This window comes from Lagopus muta, chromosome 4 (genome assembly GCF_023343835.1).
Source record: "Lagopus muta isolate bLagMut1 chromosome 4, bLagMut1 primary, whole genome shotgun sequence".
Taxonomy (NCBI): domain Eukaryota; kingdom Metazoa; phylum Chordata; class Aves; order Galliformes; family Phasianidae; genus Lagopus; species Lagopus muta.
The window spans coordinates 40557554-40584987 of record NC_064436.1 but is presented as its reverse complement, the minus strand read 5'-3'; the positions used below and the strand labels follow the sequence as shown (position 1 = coordinate 40584987).

Genomic DNA, 27434 nt, shown 5'->3' with positions numbered 1-27434 from the left:
AGGAGGCAGTGGGCCGGGCCGGCTGCTGGGCCGAGCCGCGTTGGGGCTGCGGGACCGGCGGCGCGGGGCGAGGCGGCGGGATGAGCCTGGCGGAGTGACGGGAGCCCCGGGCCGCCCTCCCGCCCGCTCCGCTCCTCGCTCCGCCCCGCCCGGCTCCGCTCTGGCTTCGGGTCCCTTCTCTCTGCGCTGCGGCGGGCGGAGGCGGCGGAAGGAGAAGCTGATGGAGGGGAACCGGGACGAGGCGGAGAAGTGCATCGGCATCGCGCGCGAGGCGCTGGAGGCCGGCAATCGCGACCGCGCCCTCCGCTTCCTCGGCAAGGCCCAGAAGCTCTATCCCACCGAGACAGCCCGAGGTGAAGCTCCCCGTGGGGGGCGGGGGCTGTCCCGGGGGGTCGCGGGGCCACGTCGGGGGCCGGCCGTCGGGCGGCGCGCGGCGGTGCCGATGCGAGGGGGGCCCCGGCGCGGCCTGCTCGGCCCGATGCCTGCCGCGTGCGCTCGGCCCGTTGGGGGCTGGCGCCCGGCAGGCGGGAGGAGCAGGGTGGGCGTGCGTTCCGGGTCGGTCTGAGCCCGTGCCGCCGTTATAGCCGTTATAGCGGAGCTCGAATCTGCGCGGCCCCGGTTAGCGGCGGCGCGCCTCGGCTCTGGGCCGGGCTGAGTGCTGCCGCCGCCAGCGAGCCCTGCACTAACGGCTTGCGGTGAGAGCTGCTGCTCCAGGCAGGCGGCGCTTCCCTTCCATACGTTGCTTGGGGTTTTCTTGGCGTTTCCCGTTTGGCTGTGCTCTAGCTAAGTAGGAGGTAGGCACACGTTCAGCCTTTCTCGGGAAAACGGGATACCTTGTTCCTTTACAATATAACGGGCCTTTCAGATGCTTCTTTGCCACTATTCCAAAAAGTTACCATCTTTCTGGCTATTTCTAGATGAGAAACGGTTCTTAGAAGGAGCAGTGCTGAGGTTTCGGTGCACACCATGCAGAGTGCTCCCCTGTCCTGGTGTCTCTGTGTTGTCAGAACCTCTGGGCACGGTGACTTGTTGCCTTCCTTTCATTCCCTCTGTGGTTGTCTGTGCCACCAAAGGAACAGGGAACACTTTGGTGCTCTGTACTGACCTGAGGGCTTTCCTGCAGGATAACATACAGCTTCGAAAACTTCCAGTTGCAATTTCCAGTGAAGCAGCGTTCCAGAACTGTGAGGCCTGTTTCTTCATTTGATGTCAGATGAAGAGATTCGCTGAATGTTTTCCATCCTCTCTTGTCTTCCAACTCCTTTTCAAATACAGGCAATAAGCTAAGTAACATAGAGGGTTATTTTGTTTTCCCTGAAAGACAGGATGGATGTTGCTGGTACATCTCTTGAAAGAAACTGCTACTTTGCTTATATCCAGCGTGTGGCACATTTATTTTTCTAGTCACGTGGCATCATGCTTTGCTGAAAAAAGAAGCTAGCAGGAACTTATTGTATCCCTTCAATTTCTATAGTTTTAGAATATGACACATGAAAACACATTTAGTTTTTTGGAAGCTGTGCTGGTCAGGAGGCTGAAAGGCTGAAGATTTAAATTCTGCTTCTTTCAGTTAAGAGGGTAACTAATTTATCTGCTTCACACATTTTATTTGCCATTTTTCTCCTCCAAAGTGAGAATTACAGTTATTCTTGGGAAAGTAAAATAAAGTGTCTCCAAGTGATTAATTTTGAGTTCTTGTTGTTTGTTGTCAATGTTTGTGTTTGTTCATTTTTTTTTTTAATTTTATTTAAAGCAGGGCTCCTACTATGTAACCATCATTGTAAAGTATGCAGTGCAGGAAATAGATGGCTAATTAGGCTATTGTCTGTAGGACACTTGCTTTATTCACTGTGGAAATGAGCAAAGTATGTCACAAATAAGGTACGCATCTGGTGAAAAAAAGATGGCCTTGTGGTTACGGTAGCAGACTGTAACCTGGGGAGTTGTGCACTGATGCAAAATTCTTCACTGGATTTTTCTGTGATCTTAGATAAGTCGCTTCACTCAGTTTCCATCAGTGATGGCTAATTGTGCTTCGTTTTTCAAGTATTCTGCTTGAAACAAGGGCCTGGCTTGTGGAACTAGTGGCACTTCAAACTCTGTCTGAAGCTACTGGGAGTTGCAGCTGCCCTAGTACCCCTGCAGGAATCAGGCCCCAGGCCTCATTTGATCTAGGTGCTTGGGAGTTAGGGGACTCTGTAAACGTGCAGTGTCACTGTGCTTCAGCTTTCTAGCTGTGGAGATTGGTAATTCTTTTAGGTTTATTACATTTTCTTCCAAAATAACACCAACTCATTTAATTTAGTTAAGTTTGTGAAGCCCTTAAACAGACCTGTTATGAGTGCAGTAAGCTGCAAGTATACAGAGTATTGTGTTATCTGGACATGAAGTTGTGCATTAAATTCAAATGGGAATTTTATGGTGACAAAGAATAAATGAAATGACCACTTCATTATCTTATTGTCATTTTTCAAATTGAAGTCAGGGGTCCACTTGGAAAAAAGAACACAACACATTGCTTCATTAGATAACTAAAAATTGTCAGAGAGCATACCCAGAAGAAACAAACAGTGAAGACTTTGTGAGCAGTCTTAATTCTAGCACGATTTCTTACTTTGCTGTCATAATAGGTTGATTTTAATGGGGAGAGGACAATATGGAGCAGCTCCAGTTGTCATTGTGCACTCCCATGTATTAGAAAGGACTCTTTTCCAGTTTCTCACTCAAGTCACAAGTTCACTACAGGGTTACTTTTCTTATAATTTTGGGAACAGTTGCCCACCTTTTCACAAATGATGTTCTGTCCACGATAAAAAGCAATTAGAATAGTAGTGCTGAGGTTTTTTACTGATGGGAGCTTTCTTCTTCACACACTAGAGTTGATTACAGAAGGGCGGCTTTAACCACTGTCTCTAAACTGACACTACACGCAGTTTGGTTTTGGCAACATCTGCATTTAAAGTGCATTCAGCACTATGGTTTGGGCATCAATGAAGTTCAGTTTTGCTAAACAAAGCCTGAAATCCACTGACTGCAGCAATGCTATTTTAAGGCTTTACTAGTGTGAAATGTAAGGTCAGTGCTTGTTCAGTAATACTTAGCTAATGACTTCACAGGAGCAGTGGTCATGGTGATGTCACTCTTTGGTAGAAAATGGATTTGAAATTCAGATGTACAGTCAAAATACGAAGTTTAATTATGATTTCTGTTAGCGATTCATCCTGCAACTGCATGGAAACTAATTACTTGTCTGGAAAAGTTTTGAGAGTGGATTTAAATATAACAAAGATGTTCTCCTTTTCAGAGATATGCTCTGTTCTGCTTGGAGCTGCAGGCAGCAGGTGACATTAAGGACAGTTTGATTTTTTCAGCACTTCTCAGGATTGCTTGCACCACTTCTGATGATGCCTTTAGGTGCAAACTTTTGTTTTCATGAGTATGCAGGCTTCATTTTTTAGGGTGTTGCATTAGTATGAGTTCAGAATTCAGTAGAATTCTTTTTGTTAGTGACAGAAGGAGTCGTGGAATCAGATGATTCAAGCACTTTTCATTCAGAAATGAGTAACAGAACACATGAGAGAGCCTTTGTACACTGGGATGTGAGATTCATCGTCTTACTTGCTAAAAAATAAATCACTGATTCCTTGTATATCCTGTTCTAAAATACTTATTTGCACACTGAATGTTTTCTCCAAGAGTGCTAATACTGCCGTTCTAACGACTGATTTTACCACCAGCAGTCTATGGAAGAGGCAGAACTGTTTCTGTGTATACGAAGTGAATCTTGAAAACAACATACGTAGACCCTTTATGGGATTTTCTTTTCAAACACAGAGCAGTAACGTGTTCGTATGTGCTGTATCTGGCTATCTTAGGAAGTGAACTCCTAGAGATCTCATACTTTCTGTGAGTGTCCTAAATTGTCATCTAAGCAGTGTGGCTCCATTATGGGGGTGGGAGGTCTGAGAAGTTTACAGGGTAGTAGTGGTGTTGAAAGTGTGGTGTAGGCTGAGTGTTTTCAATTATCACTTATCTGGAGCAAATCTGGACTGAAAATGCTTCACTTTGAGGGCGCTGTCCATATCTTTGGTCTTGATTTGTTATTACTGTATTGACCTCAGGTGGTAGCAGAAGGAACTTGCAAATATTTTGCTCTGTGCTTCAGTTTAAACTGAAGTAAGGTAATTACGGCTTTCCTGTTTTCAAGAAGCATCTTTTCTTTGTAATGCAGACTTCCTCTCAGTGTACAATCCAGCATCTAAATGCCCACCTGTTCTCTATTTTGGCAGTAAAAAGTCTGATCTGATCAATGGATGCATCTTGCTGAGGCAGGCACGAACTCAAGAACAACATTGAAGTCAGCCAACTTCCCTGTTCAGGCCATGTGTAGCTATTTGTTTGTCTTCAGGCTGCTGTGGCCAGTGAGTAGTAAGGAAGGTATTAAATAGAAGCAAACAGTGAGGGTTTTAAGGACTAACTCTTAGTTGGTTACGAAGTACAGCCTAGTTTGCTGTTGTTTGCCATCTTGTTCCAAATGGCTCTCTCTTCTATATTTATTAATCTTTTATCCTATATTATGTTTCTTGTGCAGTCCGTTAGGTTAGAATGGTGTAGGTTGAAATGTATTGATGAGGTGGATGCCTCCAGAACGCAGGTTTATATCCACGTAACATAAATAAAAAGACAGCTCCTGTCTGATGGTTTATTAAAGATGCTCTGTCTGAGATCTCTTGCATCACAGAAGGGAAGAAGATTTAAAGATCTAGCAAAGCACGCTGACTTTAAAAATTCGGGAGTCAAAAACTGGGTATAGTTGTCTCATCTGGATTTCCTGGGGCAAACAATAGCTTGAATTTCAGCTTAGTGCTGCCTGAAAAGGATATAGAGCATCAGTTCATGGCCACCAATAGCTCAAGTTGCAAATATCTGTATAATGTAGCAACTGACGTGCTGCTTCAAAGAAACCTCTGGTAGGGTGCATTGCAATTTTCCAGTCTGACAAATGTGTGTCTTCATCTTTCTGATTCTTATCATTCCAATCGTGACTACATTATCAATGCTTTTCTGAGACATAGTGGTACTCATTCTGTTTCCCAGATAAGCATGGGATAGGTTGTGACATGAGTCAAGTGGTTCATTCTGCAGCTCAGGGACCGAGCCCATGATCTAGGCTGTTCTTCATGGGTTGGAAAATAGGATGCTGTCTTTGCACTGTTTGAAAGCTTTAACAGTAATATAAAAAAGCAGGTTGTCGTTTTTTTTTTTTAATCCAGGATCACTGCTGTTCCCATAATGTCTACTGTTGTTCCACAGGCAGGGTGATGCCGCAGTCTTGTTATCTGTGTTCCATTTCCTATAAGCATATACATGTTTTGTCATGTTTGAATTTAATCAAGACATCTTTTGTTTATTACCTTAGCTATGGATACTGAGGCAACCCCAAGGCTGCTTGTTGGGAAAGATAAGGAGTTGAATACTCCTGTTCTTAGCAGCTGCCTATGGAAGCATATAACTCATGCAAATGATTCCCTGAGTTTTGATTAGATGCTGCAGCCTTTTTCCTGGAACAGCATATGTTGCTTGTCTATTCATTACGAAGGCTTGGGAGGGTGATGAGCTGCAAAAGAGCATGCTGTTTTCCTCTGTCACCCTTTTTAAGGTTACCAGAGTAAGTTATGGGCCAAAGAGTGTTTGTTACAACACTGAGATACAACACTGAGTTCTAGTCTGCTATTGGAGAAACATTTCTCTAGTGTCATCTTCTTATTTGGTATTAGCAAGGCATAGAAACCCATTGGTGAAATGCTCCAGATCTTTTTTCTTTTTTTTTTTTAAAGAAACACTGAGAATAGATTATCAGTTCTGTTGGGAAGTTCGTAACTCTTGTTTTCCTGATCTGTTAACCAGACAAATCTCACTAAATCTTACTGTGTCATAAATATCAGTAAATTTATTGCAAGGATGTGTTTGCCTATGTACCAGGGGACACACTGGTCTCTGTGTGCAGTAATTCTCAGATTCTGTAGTGTTTAGGTCTCAGTGTGAAGCATCTCTCAGGTTCAGCTTGCAACTGTTTACTCAGATACTTAGATGTTTTCGCTGCAAATAATGGGTTTGGTATCCCTTTTAAAAGCATGTGGAGCTGAAGAACCTGGACATGATCTCTCCAGTGTTACCTTGTCAGAGGTGGAGAGAAGTCCAGTCATGAATTTTGAAACTTTTTCCATAGTTTTGCAAAGGATGCCAACTGGCAGACTGCAGACTGGTGTATGTGATACAAAGTGATGGTCAACAAGAATGGAGAATGCAGCAGCTAGTGTCTTACAATTAGGTGCTTACATTTAAGATATGTGAGAGCCCTGACTTAATCACTAATGCCTGTAATGATGCTATGATATACTGTTGTTTTATAGTTTTGTTGGAAGCTATTACGAAGAATGGAAGTACTGCTGGGGGAGGCGCTTACTGCCGAAAACCAGCCAGTAGCAATGATCAAAGTAAGCCCAGTGGCACGAAGGAGGGCAGTGCATCTGCTGCAGGTGAAAATGGAAAAGGCTACACCAAAGACCAAATGGAAGGAGTATTCAGGTATGGCCTCACTTAATACATCACTACTTTTCATTCTGTGTGTTATGTACCTGTGCATCTGCAGAAGCAGCAGAAGATAGAAGCTTAGCTGGGAGCGGTTACTTGTTTGGAACTGTAGTTACAAGAAAGTGTTACTGTGTTCAGACACAATAAAAACAAGATGATACGTAGCTATGTGAAGTAATGTGGATGATTTATAAAACGTACTCAAAATAATTAAGTAGATTTCATGGTAAATAGACGTTGTGATGAAAAGTCTATAGTAAAACTTGTGGAACAGTGTTACAATTAATTATTTTTATACTCAGCTATTTAATTTTGCACGGTGTGCTCACTTGCAAAGCTAATCTTGCTGTTCAGGCTGATCTTAGACCAGTGTTAAAACTGTTTTGTTCTGGTAGTACAGTGCTTCTTCTGTGAAGCACTGAAGCACATAGTCTGAGATGCATTTATAAACTGTGTGGACTTCATGCAGCATTACGGTATTAAGAAGGGACAGCAGCAGAAAAGAAGGATGCAGTAAAAGAAATAAAGGTCAGTAGAAATGTCCTTTTGAGGCAAATATCTCTTAAGTCGTATTAAAATTCCACACTTCCCCATAGGAGTGAGAAAAACATTGTTTTGGGGTGTGCTTTGGTTTTTGCTAATGAAATATTGATCTAGCCACTTTCAAACTGCACACCTCAAAACTTACCTCTACTTTCAGATGAACACAGCCTAAATATTTTCAAAAGAGTTCAAAGGAGAGAAATCCAAAGGTTGCTGTTTCCTAGTATGTGCAGATTGGATGACCTATTGTGCAGAACGGACATTTGTGTGGTAATTTTTTGAAGTGACATGTATGTTGCTGTTGTTACCATCTTGGGATCTTTTCCTGATGTTCAGTGAGTAAGGAAAAAGTTGCCTTTCTTTGTTGACAAAGCAGCAGTGCATTCGGTCAGAAAGAGAACAGTATCTGGAATGATTACAGTTGTTTGTGTGGCTATTTTGTAAAACTTTTCATTTACTGTCTTATCTTTACTTTGTTGATATTGTTGACCTTCTTGGCATATTTAAGTAAAACCTGAGTAAGAGTGTTAATTTTTGACCGCTGAAATATTGGCTGCAATCTGTGTGCATGCAGATGTGCATGTGGACATGTGGGGTGGAATATCCAGCAAGAAGTCCTTCTGTAAAATGAGGCTTTGTGTAAACTAAGACATGTAGGCACGTTTTCAGAAAGCTGCTACAATTATGGCTGCTGTATTACTGCCAGTATTCATTCACCCATGACATGCCATTCTGAGCTACAGTCTGCTTTGACATCAGGCTCCCTGCAAGTTCTGGATTTTGTTTGCTTGTTTGTTTATTTTACCAGAAACCAGAAATGTTCCCCATTATGCCTTGTCTAAAACAATGCTACAGAGCCAGCTTTCCTCCACGCTATTTCCTTCCATGGTATTGGTTCCTGTAAGGGGCTTACAAAATACCAGATAAAATCAACCTACCTTAAGGAGATCAAAACCAGAGATATTCTTGGAAGTTATATATTGAGGGTAATGTTCATGCAGTGTTGGTTCTTAGTGGTTATTGCAACAATATATTTTGTGAATATAAAATCTGTGCTTTTAAAATCTATGCAGATTTTTGCGAAGAAGTAATTGCAATATTTGCAGAGCAACCCATGATTGTATTTTATATACAACTTATGAAATCAGTTATTAAAACACTGTCTTGACCTTAGCCAGATACTAGCTGTTCTGTAGCATAGCAGTTCATGAATGTTTGGAGTGAGGCAGACTTGCGGTGCAGATGTGCAGTAATGAGCAGAGAAAGTCGCTAGTCTTGTTGGAAGTCTTGAAGAGTTTGTCATGATTTCTGTCAGCGACATCAACATGCCACTTAATGAATTGGTGCTGAAGAAGATAAAGAATGTGTGTTCCTTGCCAAGGAGAACAGGATTAAGCACAACCAGTGGGCTAAATCTCCATAGAGAAATGTAACGCGTTCAGTAATGATGGCTAAGGGAAGCTCATATTTAAACTGCAGTGAGAATGGGCTTTTTAGTTGGAAACATGACAGTCTGCATATGTTTTTGCTTCATCAGACCCCAGGCTTTTCCAATTAAATGAAACATGTCCCTTTGGGGAGGATATTCTTCAGTGCCAAGCTTGTCACCACTGTTTGCTTCTGCTGTACCATAGATGAAAAATTTTCAGACTTTTGAATTGGTTACAGAACTGCAGTGTGAGAAAGGTAGATTTAAATTGGGTTTTGTGCCTGTTAGCAAGTTAAGAAGTCTTAAATTGTTTATTAGTTCTTAGTCGAAAGTCATTAATGTGACCCTGTTAAACTGTTGTTTTGTATGCTTAGGATTTGAAAGACGGTCATTAACCTCAGATGTCTCTCTAGAAATTTTTTGTTTCATTAGTAATTGAGTATAGACTGAGAGAAAGCACTGGAGATGTAACTACACGTTATATACGACCCTTTTTTACAAACACTTGTGAGCTCTAGGACAGCGAAACAGCCTGGGAGCTCTCTGGCTTGGTTTGGTTACCTGGAGTTGGCCAGCAATCTTATGTTTGCTTGTCAAAGGAGATTTAAGAAGTGTAGTGAAGACATGCTTGGAGTGATGTAACTAATTAATCTGCCTTACTTTTCAGGGTTACTCTAGTAATGCAGATAAGTATGAGTACAAACAAGCACCCGAGTGCTGTTCTTACTTCTTTTCCACATACACAGGGGACACTGATCACTAGCAAGCTGCTGCAACACATTGGGCATTGCATGAGCTTGCAAACAAGTTACTCGGCAGGGAGAAGTGTGAGATGCAATACCTTTCTACTGGTTGCATAAGGGCCTTGTAGGAAATGAGCTCACTATTTCAGTCTGACAGTTTAAAGGTTGAGTTATTCAAAAGCACTTTTTTTTCGTCTCTTAATGAAATGCTTTGAAAATACCATCTACATGTATGTATCTTTTTGTTAAATGCATTTTTTCTCCAAAAGCTGGATCAAGTAGCCTAAACACTTTAGGTGAGCTACAGATCAGAGATATGCAGAAATATGTTAGGAGCAGCAGTAGACTTAATGTCTTTTTAGAGCAAGCGCTCTAGTCTCTAAACAAATCCTGTCTGAGCAATGTTGGCTTAAGTGCATGAGAATCACAGGCATGACAAAAACCAGAAAACTTGCTTTTGGCTTCTGTAGTCTATTACTTAAAGTACTTCCTTAAATATTCAATATGGGTTGATGGCATTTTTTGCTGAGATAAAGAAATGAAACCTCTGTGTAAGAAAGAAAATGTAAACTTTTTTCTTCTGGTTAACTGCGGAAGTGCTGATTAGGATTACAGTTGTCAAGGAGTTCTTATTTATAGTATCTGCCTTCTCATACCAACCATGCAGAGACTTTGGAAAGGCTTTGTGGACTAGCATGAAATTAAAAGTAAAAAATAATAAATAGCAGGCAATTGATTTTTTTTTTTTTTTTTAATCTTTACCATGTATTTTTATGCTTTCAAATTTGTGTTATCTGTTATCTGCATGGTTTGAGAGGGGGAAAAAAAAGTTTTGGAGCTGTAGATAGGTTGTGTGCTTCATACACGTCCCTTTAAATGATCTGAAAGATCATGTGATGTCACACAATCACAGAATTGTAGGGGTTGGAAGGGACCTCCAGAGATCATCGAGTCCAACCCCCCATGTCCAGTGCTGCTTTTTAGAAAATGAACTATAGCACATACTTCCATATTATTTTTTGATGGATGTAAAATAACTGCCATTACTAGTAATATGTTATAGTTGAACTGTTATCTTGTGAAAGCTGGAATATTGCTTTTCCTGCATTGCTGATGCCTGCCCCTTGGAAGAGCGCAGGAATGAGACGCTTGTATTTGGATCTTTGAGCTAGAATGAAAACAAACTAATATAGGAATAGGTTCTGTAGGAACCTTGCAAGGCAGGGTTAAATGTCATCCTGTAATGGTCAAGAATAATGAGCAACTTGATAGGAATTCCTTGCGTAAACAAAACAAAAACATCCCTCCACACGTTTCATGGATCAAACTGTAAGGAATGCAGGCTGTGTGACTGACAAGAAAAAAATGCAGACCTTCTGCAGACTTCTGCAAGTTCATCACAAATAAATACATTGTTACCTTTTTAACATGAAGTCAAGAAGGTAATTAAAATGAAATAATAGGTTCAATCAGCTGTTCTTGAAATGAAAGCAACATCAAAAAACACAAAGCAGAGGAATCAGGACACACCTTTAGTTGGGCTGCTAGAACTACTTGGAATTAATGATGTATCCAGCTGAATGGTTAAGAAAGTCATGATATAAATCACTGTCACAAGGTCTGTCATGGAATGCACAGAAGATACAGAATGCCTCAATTTGCACTTTTAATAGTTAAGCTGCACCTTTTACAGCTAAGAATTTTAAATGTAGTGAAAAGTATGCTGATGTAAACACAGACCTGGATATTTCATGTAATCAACACAGGAGAAACAGTGTGGTTGGGTATCTCAAGAAGAAAGTGCCAAGACTATTACCTTCATGTATTGTTGAATCTGTGTGTAAAATAGAGATCTTAAACTGCTGGGGCATAGTTAGGGGTATGTTGGTACCAGCTTGAGTTCCTCATCAACACTGTGATGACCCTTCTCTTTGCAGTTTAGAAGCATCATTTTCAGACTACATTTCTGCCATCCAAACTATGATTGACACATTTCCAGTTCAGCTGCAGGATGCTATTTGCATCAGGCTTGCTGGAAACTTGAGCCTATGCAGAAATTGTTTTGTGTTTTACTGTCTTTTTCTGCTTACTGGTGGGATCAGAAGTCAGTCGGTGTAGTTTCCTTTTGCACCTTTAGCAATGAGGATTGCTAGTATTCACACTGCTGCTCACTGCTGCTCAGTTTAGATGAGGATTATTAGGATAAATAACTGACTCCAATCAGGAGTTTTTGGAGATTGTAGTAAAAATATTTGTCATTTGAGCTATCCTTATGCATGTGCACAGAGGTTTCAAAAGGCCCTTTGAAATACATAGTAATTCTGGTAGACAAAATTCTGTAATTCCTGATCGTTGCGGCTATTTGATATGGAAATGTAAGCAGGTTTGGTTAACCTGATAAAAGCTGCTGATTCTGACCTAATCTGAATTGTAGATTTGAAAAGCAAAACAAGAAGCAGAGCAATTGGATCACATCATTTTGTAGGCACAGGAGAACTGGTGCTGGTAGACCCGGAATTTCTGTAGGTGAAAACAAACATTTCGGGATTTTCTCTGCGTTCAGAGCTTGGAGAGGAGTGCAGGTGCAGACAGAGATGGCTGTTCCAACACTTGGGAGTGGGCTGGCCACAGGTGGCTTGTCAACTGCAAAATGGAATGATGGAGGTTTACCAGTTGTGCTGAGACATCTCTGTCAACAGGCTGTGGATGAAAGTAGGCCATCACTTGTGCTGTGTTCTGAGAAGTCCACTTCGAAAAAGTCAGGTCGTTTTTCAGGAACATCAAGCACTGTGCTCTCCTAAAACAGCCAGAAAATCCATTAATCAGGAGAACGTTACCAGGGGGGGTAGCAATTCAGCAAGGATGGAAATCAGCTAAACAACGTAAGTAATCTGAGAGTGATTTGGAACAGAAGTAATCCAACCAGAAATCAAAATCAGAAGAAACACAATTCCCCAAAATAAAACAAATTAACACAAAGCAGCAACCTCGAAATAGTCCAGAAATAAACAACAACAACAACAGTTCAATACAAAAGGGGGCGGCGGTTCCTATCAAGTGATGTGTAAATTGCAGTTTTAAAATGAAACATCTGTGTGGGGTTTACATATGCAGGAAAATAAGCACTGAGGATAACAATGCCTTAAGAATAGTGAGACCAAATAGAAACAGTAGTTTGAAATGTACCTTTGGAAAGCAAGTCGTTCGTGCTGCAGGAGAGAGGTTTTAGATGCAGATAAAAAACACAAGTGACATCAGTTATCAGCCTTTTCCGAAACATTTACTGATTTTCCTTTAAGTTCTCCCAGCCTCTGCTGGCCTATGATGTGTGGCTGGGAGTAGGATACAAGTGGGAGGGGGAAGAATTGCAGGGGGATTCTGGCACAATGGAGAATCATACTTCAGTCTATAGCATCAGTTAGCTTAGAGATAGTGGTGAGGGATGTGTCCAGTAAAGATCAAGGCTCAGAAATTGGGCATGGTTTTCCACCAGCTCCAAGCAGCTGGAGAGAAATTTTTCATGAGGATGGTGGCAGTGTGTGGGAAGAGGACTGAAGCCTTGGAGAGTCTTTGCCACATCCATGGTCTCCATCTCTTTAAAATGAAAGGAGATGAAGCCAGGCCTCAGTGGCTGGAGTAAGCCTGGGTAAGAACCGAGCCATTAGCATGTAATGATTGCCCTGAGTTCTGCTCAGCAAGAGAAGTGCTGGCGGCTGTTGCTAACTCTCTCCCTGTAGGAAACTGTGTTGATAAGACTAGGCAATGACTAGGTACCAGCTACTTGGGGTCCAGGTGTTTTTCGTTGTAGTGTCAAAGGTACCATACAGAACTCTCCTTTGCAATAAAAAGGAGGGTGGTGCTGGAGGCACTGTTGCTGTAAACATGACTGTCCTGAGGGGAACATGCAAGGGACAGTAAAAGTCAGAATTCAGCACAAATTCACCAAGGCGTCTGGTTGTTTAGGTTAGGTTAGTCTGGTTGTTTAAGTTAGGAGGGCGAGCAGGTAGAAGATGTGCTTGAAATATTAAATCCTAGCTTCATACAGAATTGGGAATGTTGGAATGGAGATGTTTGTGTACGTGCAGATGTTTTTTTGCTTGACAAACGTTTGTTTATTGTTAAATAACAGCTCGTTTATGGGCCAGGCTAGCTGTTGCATGGACTGAGGTTATATTCTCTTCTGAGGGCAAGTGCTGTGTGACCCCAAAGCAGTTTCGTGCCTGCACTTTCTCCTGAAGCCATAGCTCTGGTTTGACACACTGGCTCTAAGAAGAACACGGGCAGATCCTGACCTGTACATCTTCTGATCAATAGTAACTGTTCCAGCTTTCCTCATGACGATTGTTCACCGTGGGACTTCCACTGACCGTGAATGGGGGAAGTTTCTGAGGATTAGAAGAACTGGTTGACATTTCTTGGGTTGTTCAAGTTTTTTTCCCCTCCTGTTTTTTCTGCTGGCTGCTTCTCAGACAGCTGTAAAAGAAGTGAATACCAAGTCTGTTCAGAAGTAAACTTTCATGGTATTATTTTTTCCATGTTAGTTGCTTCCATGTGAAATGACCACATGCTTTGGGGGAAAGGAGCTGTTGATAGTTCAGATTCTGAATTACTGAAGAGAAGAATTTAGATCAGATGCTGATGCAGCAATTTCATGAAATAAAAGCTTGATTTGACTTCTAAATAAAGTTCTTTGTTCTTGGTAAGTTTCGTAAGTAACCCAGCTCTTGAAGCTAAAGATGAATGGATTTGTGGATAGTACCAAAGTTTTTGCTTACTGTACAAATTAATAAACAAAGGTTTCCAGTACTCAGAGTGTAATTTAATATATTTGCTTTCCTTTCCACTCCTTCTTGATGATGGATTTGCTGTGTTATTTTTAATTAGCATTATCAGCATCCTAACAGGAGCTCATTAAATGTTACTTGAAGATAATGAGCTGTATTTATTTCACAGGATGTTCATGTTGGCAGCTGCCTGCCTATGTTTTCTTCAGAGCTCTTGTGAGCATTACATGGAGATGGCTGTAAAAGGTCATGTTGTTCGCTTGAAGAAGGTATCCCTCAAATGAAGCTTGATGTGCTCAGTCCATGAACTTTAAAGGACCACACACGATGGTGTGGTTGTACTTCTGATGCATTCCCTTAATTACAGAGTCTTCATTCTTTCATGAAGCTGCCAAATGCTTGCTTACCCCCTTTTTTTCCACTTGGCTTCTATGTGTATAGTCTTTGTAACACTAAACTCATATTTATGTAGAAATGTATGCATTTAAAAGAATGTGGACACACTTACAGCCACGTAAAGAGGCTCATGCCAGCTTTTTAAGTAGTTCTGAAAGTAATTTCTTGCTCAGACCAGCTCTTTTCTTTTGTTCTTTGCCAAATGTTAGCATGTGCCTCATTTCTGTAGTGCAGTACTGTGCTACAGCCTTTTTTTCCTGAGTTTCTGAACATTTCCCCAGATTGTATCTTTTTTTTTTTTTTTCTTTAAATCAAAACTTAACAAGGTTGATTTTAAGATGTATTTATTCTTTGGTCAGTTCTTCCTACCTACATACTGTTAATGCCCTCTCTTCCCCAGTAGCTGCAGTTGCTCTCTTCTGAGTATTGTAAAGCATATCAATGGTAGGTTTTTAAGAGTTTAAAAAAGTGCTGCGTTGAATATTTAAGATGAATTATACCTAAATACAGGATCTGGTCTTGCTTTTTTCTTGTTGCTTTAATCTGTAAGCAGCTTGCTAAGATTCAGGTGCCTTCTTAGGTGTTCTCACATGCCTTATTTCCCTCAAAAGCGACTGAATGATGCTGTCACTTGACATTTGTTTGGAGAAGAGGTGATGTTGTTTGGTTCTATTTGTATCATGCATTTACTGTTGAGACTGAAAACAGCCTTCCTATCTGCTAGTTTTGCAAAATAAACTTAGAATCTTCATTTTATGCGTTATTAACAGCAATATTCGTGTAATTGAAGATAAAGAACTTCTACAGTAATTGCAGACAGAAGCCTTTTCTTACAACTTTGGTAGCTGCACAGTACAATAAATTAAGTGTATGCAGTAAGAAATTTTGAGTACAATACTTAATTGTCTTCAGGGTTGAGCTTATTGTGAAAAATGGCATTCATCTTTGTTACTTAGGGGAATTTTTTGTGTATTTTATATTGTGAGTGAGAATTTTACTGTACTGCATCAGTGCGACGTATTGCCTCATTTGTGAGTGTTCTAACATACTCCTTTTGCATCTTTTTGGTTACCCTCTTTTATTTCATTTTCCTTTGCAGTATGAAGAAGTATAAAAATTATTACGAAGTCCTTGGGGTATCAAAGGATGCAGGTGAAGAAGACCTGAAGAAAGCTTATCGCAAACTTGCTTTGAAATTTCACCCAGACAAAAACCATGCACCTGGAGCTACAGAGGCATTTAAAAGTAAAATATCATGTTTACTTAAACTTTGTTTTACGATTGACCTCTGTCAATTTAAAAGGAATTCATCTGCACTGGTAGATTGTCCTTCTATATAAAACTGCCCGTGTAGTGTTTTGTAGCTAATATTAAACAGACGTTTTATCCAAGGAAATGTTTGACCTCTATTATCTTAGCACACGCATAGGATTTGAAATGGAGTTGAGTTTGGTTTCAGGGGATTGACTGTGATTTTCAGGCACAAGGAAAGGATACTAAAACTTGATTGGTGAAACCCCGTTGCGTTTTTTTGCTGTCATTCATTTGCACTAAATGTAGTCAGTTGATTTTTACTGTCAGTTTAAGTTGGTTCAGTATCAGTACATATGGTATATTTATTGAGGTGATTTGGGGGATTATAGCATTTGCCATTACTTTGGCTTCTGCAGTACTTGCATCAGGAATGGCTGTTTGGGTGAAGAATAGTAGTTATGTGGAGTAAATGTCAGACCTTGACAATGCGTTGTTATTTTTCAGAGAGATAGTAGTACACTTCAAAGGACAAGTGATACTTAGTGGTTGCTGTGTTGCTTTAACTGGATATGGAGCTTGTAGTGAATCATTTTGTGTTGTGAAACTGATTTCTAGTGTAAGCATTGATGATAGCCTGTCAAAATATCCTGACTGAATATACAAAATGGACATATTTAGTTTAATATTGCTGAAATGAACATAATTTTACTGGGTATACAGTTAAATCTATGACATTGATATTTGAGCACAAAGAAAACACCGAGGTAACGTTCGCTTGCAAAAGGCAGTTTTTACTGAATCGTGTGCCATTCTAAGTTACCTTCTTTTCCTTAGAATTCCTTTTGTGTAGAATTCCTTGTGTGTAGCTTTCTTTCATCTTCCACACAGAAACACTTATTCAGACATGCCCATGAGTAGCTCCCCTTAACTGTTTCTTTGGTCGAGATTTACAGTCCGATAGTCAGACCATAAGGCTGCCAAGCTCTGCCCTGTGCAAGGAGAATTGTGCAAGAAAAGCCTTTTGAAGGAAACAGGCTTCAAGTCAGATACAGGTGAAGAAAAATATCTGTGGGAAAAGGTCTTGCCTAAAGAGACAATCTGACAGTGGTACTTCTGTATATTTTTCCTTTGTGAAGTCTATATACAGACATTTGAAAAACTCAATGGAGTAAAACTCCTACATTGGGGGGGAGGGGTATGAGGGTAAAAAAAAAGAAAAAAAAAGGAAAAGAAAAATCCCAAGCAAAAGTTCTGATACAGACGTAAGGGGTAATTACTATAGTAGCATGTTAACAGTTCCAGGTATGTTATATTAGGGAAGTTTCTCAGTAATGATGATTTTAATATGCTGTGTGATTACTTTAGTTTACTACCTGGACCTGAGCAAGGCCTTTGACATGGTCCCCCACCACATCCTCATCTCCAAATTGGAGGGAAGTGGATTTGATGGGTGGACGACCCGATGGATAAGCAATTGGATGAAAGGCCGCAGACAGAGGGTGGTGGTCAATGGCTCTATGTCCAGGTGGAGGCCGGTAACAAGTGGTGTCCCCCAAGGGTCTGTCTTGGGACCGGTGCTCTTTAACATCTTTATTAATGACATCGATGAGGGAATTGAGTGCACCCTCAGCAAGTTTGCTGACGACACCAAGCTGAGTGGTGCAGTTGATACGGTGGAAGGAAGGGATGCCATTCAGAGGGACCTCGACAGGCTGGAGGGCTGGGCTCGGGTGAACCTGATGAGGTTCAACACGGCAAAGTGTAGGGTTTTGCATTTGGGCCAGAGGAACCCCAGGCACCTGTACAGGCTGGGAGGAGTGGTCCTTGAGAGCAGCTCGGCAGAGAAGGACCTGGGGGTCCTGATGGACGAGAGACTGAATATGAGCCAGCAGTGCGCTCTGGCAGCTCGAAAGGCAAATGGGATCCTGGGCTCCATCAGGAGAGGGGTGGCCAGCAGGGACAGGGAGGTGATTGTCCCTCTCTACTCGGCTCTTGTGAGGCCCCACCTGGAGTACTGTGTCCAGGTGTGGAGCCCTCAGTACAAGAAAGACATTGAGATTTTGGAAAGGGTCCAGAGGAGGGCGACCAAGATGATCAGGGGGCTGGAGCACCTCCCCTATGAGGACAGGCTGAGGGAGTTGGGCTTGTTCAGCCTGGAGAAGAGAAGGCTGCGGGGTGACCTCATTGCAGCCTATCAATACCTGAAGGGAACCTACACCCAGGAGGGGAGTAAACTCTTCAAAAGGGCTGACAACAGCAGGACTAGGGGAAATGGTTTTAAGTTGAAGGAGGGAAGATTTAGGTTGGATGTTAGGGGGAAGTTCTTTACTAGGAGAGTGGTTAGGCCCTGGAACGGGCTGCCCAGGGAGGTTGTGGGTGCCCCGTCCTTGGACGTGTTTAAGGCCAGGTTGGATAGGGTCCTGGGCAACCTGATCTGAATGTGTATGTTTGGTGGCCCTGCTAGGCAAGGGGGTTGGAACTACATGATCCTTGGGGTCCCTTCCAACCCGGGTGATTCTGTGATTCTGTGATTCTGTGATTCTGTGTGTGATATGTTATTCTTACAAGACTGTCTCCAGCATTAGAAATTAAATAGTTCTCACTTATTAGTATCATTTTAAATAATTGAAATCTTAGAAGTTGGTATCTTACTGTTTTAGCTTTTATTTAACATCAGTACTTTGGTCACATTTGTTTTCTTGGACTTGGTTTCACTTTTTGGTTCTTAACTGGATGAGATGCTAGCACTTCTCTTGCATTGGTATTACTGTCATCTTATTGTATGGCTGCATAAATGTGTCATTTAGTTTGCCTTTAAAGGTGCCAGATGAGTTTCTAACATCCAGCCTAAGAAGAGGTTTCATAACGTGTTTTTTCCTCAAATGTTATTATTTTAAGGAAAGATCACATTAGAAAATAGAATTGAGTTTAGTGTTAAGGCCTAAGTAAGTACTTTTTTTGTGATGCTGTCCAGAGTTACTGTTGTATTACAGAATCTTCTTTGAGGTCTTATTTTGGATTAAGAAGTTTGTGTGGAAATAATCACTTTTAATCTTTTTCAATCTCTGTTGTCTTTAAGTCCTTTATATTTAAATCAAATCTTGGAATTTTGGAAGTTTGGAGTTAGCATCAAATAATCAAAAGCAAATAGAAAAGTGTGCTGACTGTACTGTGACAGTATGGTCTCTTCACTTTATTTCTCACCCGACAAACATTTAAAAAAATTTTAACTGTTGAAAAAATCTTGGTTTTTTATTGCCAATTGTATCCTTTACTCATTAGCACATTAACCTTGCAGCAATACTTGGTGTTATTAGTATATCTTACGTGCTCTCAGGTTTCATTTCTTTGGGTTTTCTTCTCCATTTTACAAAATTATTAATGACGCTTTCTAAGGGCATCTTAAAAGGCATAAGGCTAGGACTCATTAATTATTATTTTTTTTAGATTGAATAATGTTGAAAGCATTAATTATGCAAAGCCATAGTTTTATTTGCCTGTGTTGAGGTGATAATGCTGCACCTTTAACAGACTTCTAATGACTGAAGGCTTTTCAAGCAGAAAACATTATCCCTCTGCCTTGTGTTGATGGGGTGCAAAGTCTCTTTTTTTGGAGAGATCTGGAGGAAAGCAGAAAGGTCTTAGTGAACACACATCCAATTGAAGATTATTCATTGAGTGTCAACAGAAGATTTCCTTAAATCTGCAAGAGCTTTATGCCTGCGGACAGGAGTTGGGGTCAGAGCTTGGAAGGACAACAGACCTTTGTGGTCTTTTCACACTGATTCTTCCTGTACCCACCTGACTGAGTTTGTCCCTTTCTGCTATCAAAATTGAGGTTGGTTGTTTGTGATAATGTAGAACGATTGGAGACAAACATTTTGGCCAGACTCTCAAACCATTAAGGCTGTATCAACAATCTCAGAAATGTACAGATTCTTGTAATGCATTCATATTGTCCTCTTCATGTTCCATCATGCAAAACTGTTATTAATGTACTCCATAAAATATCTGTAGTAGTGTGTGAATGTAAGGCTGACATATTCAAAGAAATTGCCACTTACCAAATGAAACCAGAGAAACCCGTTGAGTCTATGATGCTTTGAAGTTGCTATAGGAAATGGAACTTTTGCAGTTACCTGATTTCAGAAGTTTCCTTATAAAGCTTGATTTTTTTTTTCTCAGTTGCAGTGAGAGAGAAAATTTCCGCAGAAGTAGGTATTCCTCTAGAAAAAGGAACAAAACTGCCCTACCTTCTGCCTAGTTCAGCAGCATAAAAGGTCTTTTGAATAGTGTTGGTGGGAAACCCAGTAGAAGCTATGCTACAGAAAGCAAGAGAAGTCTCTGAATGCTGTTGTATTATAGATGATTAGTAACATACAGTAAGGGACATCAGGCTCCGCCTGTTCTTGACTTTGAAACTGTATTTCTTCTTTGCTTCAGAAATAGGAAATGCATATGCTGTGCTGAGTAATCCAGAAAAACGAAAGCAGTACGACCTTACAGGCAATGAAGAGCAAACGTGCAGTCACCCTAGCAATGGTAGATTCAACTTTCACAGAGGCTGTGAGGCTGATATTACTCCAGAAGATTTGTTCAACATGTTTTTTGGAGGGGCATTTCCAACAGGTATTTCTGTTCATCAGCATAATAATGGAGATATACTGGTATTGCTCAGTGGTACTGGAGTTTTAGACATTCCAAAACAGTACAATTACTCCACACCCCCTTGCATCTCCAACTCTTATCTGCATCAGTTTGTTTTTCCCCAAGGTATTGATAAATTCCCAGAATGTGAGTTGTGTTCTTTAGAGTTTCTGTAGTGAAATAGTAAATTCACTTATTTTAGAGCTTAAAATACTTAAACTACTTTGGAATTATAAGATGTCTTAAAGCTGGTTTATTTTATGTATCATCACGCAGTGACATTAAACTATGTTGTCGCTCCTATACTGACCTCTTAAATAGTTTCTTTTACATTTCAAATATGGATATTTCTTTCCATAGGTAGTGTGCACTCATTTTCCAATGGCCGTGCTGGCTACAGTCATCCTAATCAGCACCGTCAGAGTGGACATGAGAGGGAGGAAGAGAGGGGTGATGTATGTTTAAGCACCATTGACTCTAAACTGTGTGTTGTGATATTTGCTTGTAGTCACGTTCAGTAATGAGATTGTGTAGCAGCTCTGTACTATAGAGGAAAATTACAGTTACATATTTGAAAGTGTTGGCAAGTTGGCAGTCAGCTGATGTGGTAAATAGACACAGCTTTGAGAAGCTAGTAGCATATTTTTGTAAATCTGTCATGTACCACTATTGGGCTAGAGACCGGCCAGTAATCTTTGCTTGCATTTAAAAGTTGATTTGGGCTGAAGTAAGAATGGTGCTTATGAATTGTATAGAGACTTGTATAGTTATTATAGAACTGTATCAGTGAGACCAAAACATCAAGTACTTGTGACTGAATTCAGATATTAATTTAGTACTTGCTTGTGGCTACATGTTAATCAATGAATTCTGGCAGCATCACACCCTATGGATATTCTGTATGCACTGGAAATTAAGATAGCACTTAACTGTTTGCAGCTTTTTAGTTAATGTCTTATAACAGCCCTTGATACTGAAAACAGAAAGTCATGCTTAGAATTAATTTTTATCAGACGTATCTGTTTGCTTGATACTGGTTTATGAGATATCTGAATCTGTTGGTTTTTTTTCCTCAGGGAGGTTTTTCTATGTTCATTCAGTTGATGCCTGTTATAGTGCTGATCCTTGTCTCCTTGTTGAGCCAGCTGATGGTATCTAACCCTCCTTATGCCTTATACCCAAGATCGTAAGTAATGTTCAATTACCTTCATTTTAAACAGGGAAGGACATTGTAACCATGCTTTCCCAGTTAGAAGCATTTTAGGGAGTCTTCCAGTAGTTGGTCCTCTGTTTCCTACAGTGAGGGAACAAAGAGAAAGTGTAGATGAAGCTGAACTGAAGCAAAACTAAACTTTTGAGGTTAGTGGTAAGAACGTGCTGTGCAAATGTAGCAGAGAAAAGAGGTCAGCAGTGCCTGAGTTTAGCACATCTTTTAGTATGAGGCAAAGGTGTTTGCATTTCCTGTGTACTTAATCAAATCCTAAAAACTGCTAAGGCTCATTATTCTTTTAGGAGTCATCTAGGCTTGTAGCAAGCAAAGTGCTTGAAGGAAACTTTCCCATTCTTGTTCAAGTTTTGAACTAGATAAGGGCTAGAGAAACTCTCTGTTCCAGATGATGATAAAATAGTACATCTCTGTTTTCTCTCAAAGGATTCTGATACTGAAATTTAACTCTTTTGTACAGAAAGATATGTGTGTTTTTATCTTAAAAAAAGTAACTTATGAAGATAACAAGAACACAGTTAGCTAGCAGACTCAGTCCACACACAACTGTTTTAATGGTTCTCAGTTCCTTCTAGAGTTCTCATCCCCACAATAAAAGGCTGCTTTTCTCCTTTGTTATTTTTCGTAGTTCTTTATTTCCAGAATATGATGTTCTCTCTTCTGCATCTAAGCTATTATGATGCATATTAACACTTATCTGCCAAAATGTTTATGGGCAGTCCTTGATTTTTAATTCTCAGAATGCCAGCAGCAAAATGGATTTGTCATGGATTGCAGTAGACACATTGAAATGGAGACACCTATATTGGGTTGTCACGTGTTTTTTGTTGGCTTCTTTTTCTGTTGAGTTGGAATGAAATTCCTGTTATCAAAGCTTACATGTGGCTAAAGGGGTATAGAATCTTACTAAATTGTTTTTTTCAAGATCAAGGATGAAAGCACCAAAATTTTAATGTTCTAGTAAGGGAAGTAGTTTTCTTCTCTGGAAGATTATACAGCCATTCATTTCAGTATTTATCTTGAAATGGCGAATTCAGCAATGTGCTGGTGTTCTTCTGTAATAGCAATATGTTTTAGAAGTGAATTTGTGGTATAAAAAATCATATATCTAGTCTCTTCCTACCTCCTTTCTTGGCAGAAGTACAAGGCAGACTATTAAAATGCAGACAGAAAATCTGGGTGTTGTTTATTATGTCAACAAGGACTTTCGAAATGAATATAAAGGAGCATCATTACAGAAGGTGGAAAAGAGTGTGGAAGAGGATTATGTGTCCAACATTCGTAATAACTGCTGGAAGGAGAGGCAGCAAAGTAAGTCTGGTAATTTCATGAAATAATGCATAATTACATATTTAAAAAGAACAAAAAGATTGTCTCAGGCAAGAGTGGAGTACTTGTATTATTCATATATCTGGACAACAAAACAAGGGGAAGGTTCCCTACTGTTTCTCACTTCTTGAGATGTCCCAGCTAGTGTCACCTAATTTTGCTGTCATTTATTCAGTGATCAAACAACCATCTGCAAGTCATCAGCTATTTTAACCTGTTATCTGTGATGGTTTCTTAGAAAGCTAACAACTGCAGTGAAATGATAATGAGAAATAAATTGCTTTAAGTTAAGGATGAGAGTTTAGAATTCTTTCACATTATTTTATCACGCTGGTATCTTTAGTATTGTGTACATCCCTGGGTGCTTTGAGATAAATAAAATGAAAGCTCACATAGATACTTCCAGAGAGGGAGAAGATAATCTGCCTTGGACAGCAGTACAAATAAACAGTTATTTTTCCAAGCAACCAAGGACACCCAATATGTAAAACATCGCAACCTAAAAATCAGTGCTTTATCTTTTGCCAGTGCTGCATGGGTCCTTAGCTGTATCATCTTTGAAAACAGTCTTTTAGCTTATCAGCTGTGGTGCCATTCTAGTTTGATATATGAGTGGCTATTTTCTTGCAGGAGAGGCAGCCTGGAATTTGGTATTAAAGCATAAGAATACTGAATAGCATCCACCATCTCCAAATTATCAGCAATTTTAACCTGTTACTCTATCGTCTGTGACCAAGTGGTCTGAACTATTATGTATTATTTCAGTATTACCTTACTGGGAAAAAAATGATTCATGAACTGCTGGTCACTGACCGACTGCAAATTTCACTCATTCTCTGAGTGAAATTGTGTGTATGGCTTTATATGAAATTAAAGCTGCATAGCTTTAATTTTTGCAACCAGAAATGCCAAGCCTGTCAGCTCAGGCAGCACCACCTTAGCTTCTCCCAGTTGTGAAAGACAGACACTTAGAGCTAGTCACATGCCTGGACAGGGATGCATGCATTCATTACAATTGACCTGCCTAGATATAAATATGAACTTTGCCCATGCACAGCAGACCCACTGCTTCCCACAGGCATTATGCTCTTACTCATGAGTACATGCTGCTTATGCATATTTCCGACTAGATCGTCTTTTGATCATCTTGAAATGCTTGAATATTCTCACTCTTCAAAAAATGAATGCCTCGTTTTTCATCTACAAGTGGTTGCTAAATGAATGATTGATAGTCATGTGTAATGAAAGGCTTTTCCAAAAATGAGAGGTGTTTACTAACAAAAAAAAATGAAACACAAGACACAAACCAGCACGATAAAAAGAGGAGGACATATTCTTTGTGTATTTTTTTCAGCACAGTGTGGACAAAGAAGGAAAGTTTACGTTTAATGACCCAGTTATTATACAGAGATTTTACTGGTATATGTTATTCGTGTTTCCTCTCTTATGTCTCCTATATTTTCTGTCCAGATATCTTTGAAAAGGTAAATGTTTAGCTGATATGCCATTTCCACTGAGGAGGGAAAAATACCTTTCCCATTTTTCATCATTTGGTCTCGAGTTGCTTACTTTGAGTATGAGTAAAGTCCTTGTCAATGCAAAGAACCCTACCTTTCCATATGTAAATACATAATGGGAGACTTAATGACTGGAGAAGCATCTGACTTCTTTGTAAAGAACAACTGCCTGAAAGTGGTGACTGTCACATTGTTTGCCATTTGCAATTTATCAGACTGGGATAATTACCCAAACTGATGTATAAGAAAGTGACCCCAATAGATTTTCTCTATTTGTAGAAACAACTGACATGTTTTTACAGATTTAAAATACTTACTGTGTTTTGAATTTTTTTGACAGTTATAATCTTCTTTCCAGTGTTGACTGATGCTCCAGAGTGAATTAAAATGCTTGCAGTGTCAAGCTGTTGAACATGAGTATAATACAGAGAGCTCTTAACAACACCTAGGAATGCTGGCAATGTGAAGCAGCATCTATTGAAGTAATAGGCTTAGCGTTCAGAATGAATTGTGAGGCACAGACAAGATGCTAGAGCTTTCGGTAACATGCAACATGATGCAGGTGGTCATTTTTTGTTTTGTAATCAGGTACTGCTGTATGAAATATGAGGTTGTTACTACTGTGACTGCTAGGAAAGATGAAATGCTTGTGAAGACACGGTGAAGGGAAACCTGTAGCGCTGCTGTTTAGATGGTTTCTGTGGGTAGTTAGAATAGAGAGAAAGAGAAAAGGGTGAGGATTAAACCTGTGTTGTTCTGAACTCTCTGAGAAGGAATGCAAAGCACGTGCAAAGCATTCAGTTTTAAACCTGAAAAATGTTTTCTCTTTTTTTTTTTCATAAAGAAACAGACTTACTTCATGCATCAAAAGTTTATCGAGATGATCGTCTCCGAAAGAAAGCAGACTCCATGTCCATGGAAAACTGCAAAGAACTAGAACGTTTGACCAGCCTCTATCGAGGAGGATGACCTACAGTTATACATCTTTCGTATGCCATTATCTCTCTTGTAAATTAAGAAGAGATTTAGTTTCACCATGAATGCTGGAAAAGAGGGGTGGATGTAAAACTCTACTGTGTAGCTGTTTCCAGAAACCTTAAGCTGAAATATCATGTAATGGCTTCTTTACCTACTGTGAAATATAGGTAACTTTAATTGTCTAGATTTTACTTCGAAGCTTCTGTGAATTCTTTCAGCAGAGAGAATAGCTTAGAAAGGATGCTATACTTGTAGAAACTTAGTCATAGTGGTTCTCCTCTAACATATTTGCCATGTAAATATCTGTGGAAAGAACATTTTGTGTATATACGAGTTAAAAGACTTTCTATTTAAAATCTCAGAAATTTAGTTCCATACAACATTTTGTCTCCCTAATGGAATAAATAGTATGATTACATCACTCCTATTCAGATGTCAAGTGTGTGGAGTTGAAACGAGAATTTTTAATATTTTATCTCTAACTCTATGTGAAATCTTCTGGGCCTGCCAGCTTAGAGGAACTTGGTATTTTTAAATATAATGGCATATATTCCTAATTATCTGTTGGGGTGCATTGACCTGGTGTAGAGTAGCAGTCAGTTGTTGTAGTTTTTTTAGTGTTTCTAAGCAATGCTGAGAAAACTAAGAACTACACTAATCTCTTTTCCAAGTAAATATTCTATAATTTGCAAATTCTGTACCGACCATTAAGCATTGCTTTTAGCACTTGCAGCAGTTTACAGCAGCTCCATCATTTGGTATTCCAGTACTAGTAAATCCATACATATGGCTAACATGCATATAGCTTCCTTAATTTTCACTGGAAAGACAGAAGAAAACATGAAGGAAGAAAAAAAAAATGCAATCTTTCTTTTTTTTTTTTTCCTGGGAAACTTCCATTTTCTTACTATGTTTTTATTTCAAGCTAGATCCTAACAGTGATTTGTGAATGGGCACCACAAGTGGAGCAGAGAAATACTGCTAAGGACAAGCTTTGTGTCTTTCAACTCTTTGGCCAGTCATTTAAATGCTTACTGGCCTGCGGTGTGCTCCTGTGGTCAGAGCCATATCACTTGTTCAGACCTGGAAGTAGAGGAGGTAGGTATGCGTTTCTTTGGACCTGAATGTGGCTGGATTGATTTCCTAGAAATGAGCAAACATACTGTCTGGCTCCTACATCCAGCATCACGTAACTCAGTGCCTGCTGCATGGAAGATACATGTAGCCAGACCTCATAATGCAAACAGAGGTCTGTTGAAGCAGTTATGTACAGTGTACTTAAAGCCTGTTGAAAGTGAGTTGAAAATGTTGGTGTGTTTTTGGTGTTACATCTTAAAAGTGCTATGCAGGAGAATGTTTTCCTGCGTTTGAGAATGCGAGATGGCTCGTTGTAAGGGCATTATTTTTTGCTTAAGAAAACTGCCATCTTTGAACAATGTACTTGGTTTATGTGGAGCCAAATTCAGCTCCTGAACTGAAAGCTGAAATACTTGCCTGACCACACTGGAACTCCTTCATATCAAGGCTTGTCAGTTGAGAGCAGTATTCAACTTCACTACATGCCATCGCTCTTCGTGATCCAAAAATCAGTTTGCATGTGTACCTTTTCTAAACTGTCCCACTGGGATTCTGTTGGATTAGTTGGGTGGAACAGACAGAATGTGAGCTGCAGACGTGTAACTAAGCAGCTAAACCATCATTCAGGGGAGGCATCAAAGCTGGAGGTGCAACGCAGAAATAAATGCTGTACTGGATGTCCTTACCGAGATGATGTGAAAAGGAGAAGAAATAGAAGGACACCAGAATCTTTGAAGTTTGCAATAAAAATGTATGGAGAAAACAAATTCCCTGATTGTGCAACTGCTCAGAATGTATTATAATTGTACGAGTGAAAAAACAACCAACCCTTTCAAAGTACGCGCTGGTACTCCTGTGTCATCTTAACAGCAGAAAATAGTTGCAAAGACTTTAGTAACTACTTAGACCTTCTGATTA

At 40.1% G+C, this 27434-nt stretch overlaps 1 protein-coding gene across 1 annotated transcript; it reads left to right on the top strand.

Annotated features, from left to right (window-relative positions):
- Nucleotides 1–27356, top strand: DNAJB14 (DnaJ heat shock protein family (Hsp40) member B14). Its single transcript, XM_048941796.1, has 8 exons — nucleotides 1–353; nucleotides 6414–6588; nucleotides 15589–15734; nucleotides 20187–20372; nucleotides 20751–20845; nucleotides 21467–21576; nucleotides 22754–22926; nucleotides 25306–27356. Exons 1-8 carry the CDS (start codon nucleotides 221–223, stop codon nucleotides 25428–25430), a joined length of 1143 nt encoding a protein of 380 aa, XP_048797753.1. The 5' UTR covers nucleotides 1–220; the 3' UTR covers nucleotides 25431–27356.
- Nucleotides 27357–27434: the final 78 nt, after the last annotated feature.

What these genes read in the sequence shown, in the direction of transcription:
- DNAJB14 (XM_048941796.1), top strand. Translation starts at nt 221, where the DNA reads ATGGAGGGGAACCGGGACGAGGCGGAGAAGTGCATCGGCATCGCGCGC. An exon ending in TGGAGGGGCATTTCCAACAG is followed by an intron (nt 20,373 to 20,750) that starts GTATTTCTGTTC and finishes TTCTTTCCATAG; the next exon opens with GTAGTGTGCACTCATTTTCC. An exon ending in GGGAGGAAGAGAGGGGTGAT is followed by an intron (nt 20,846 to 21,466) that starts GTATGTTTAAGC and finishes TTTTTTCCTCAG; the next exon opens with GGAGGTTTTTCTATGTTCAT.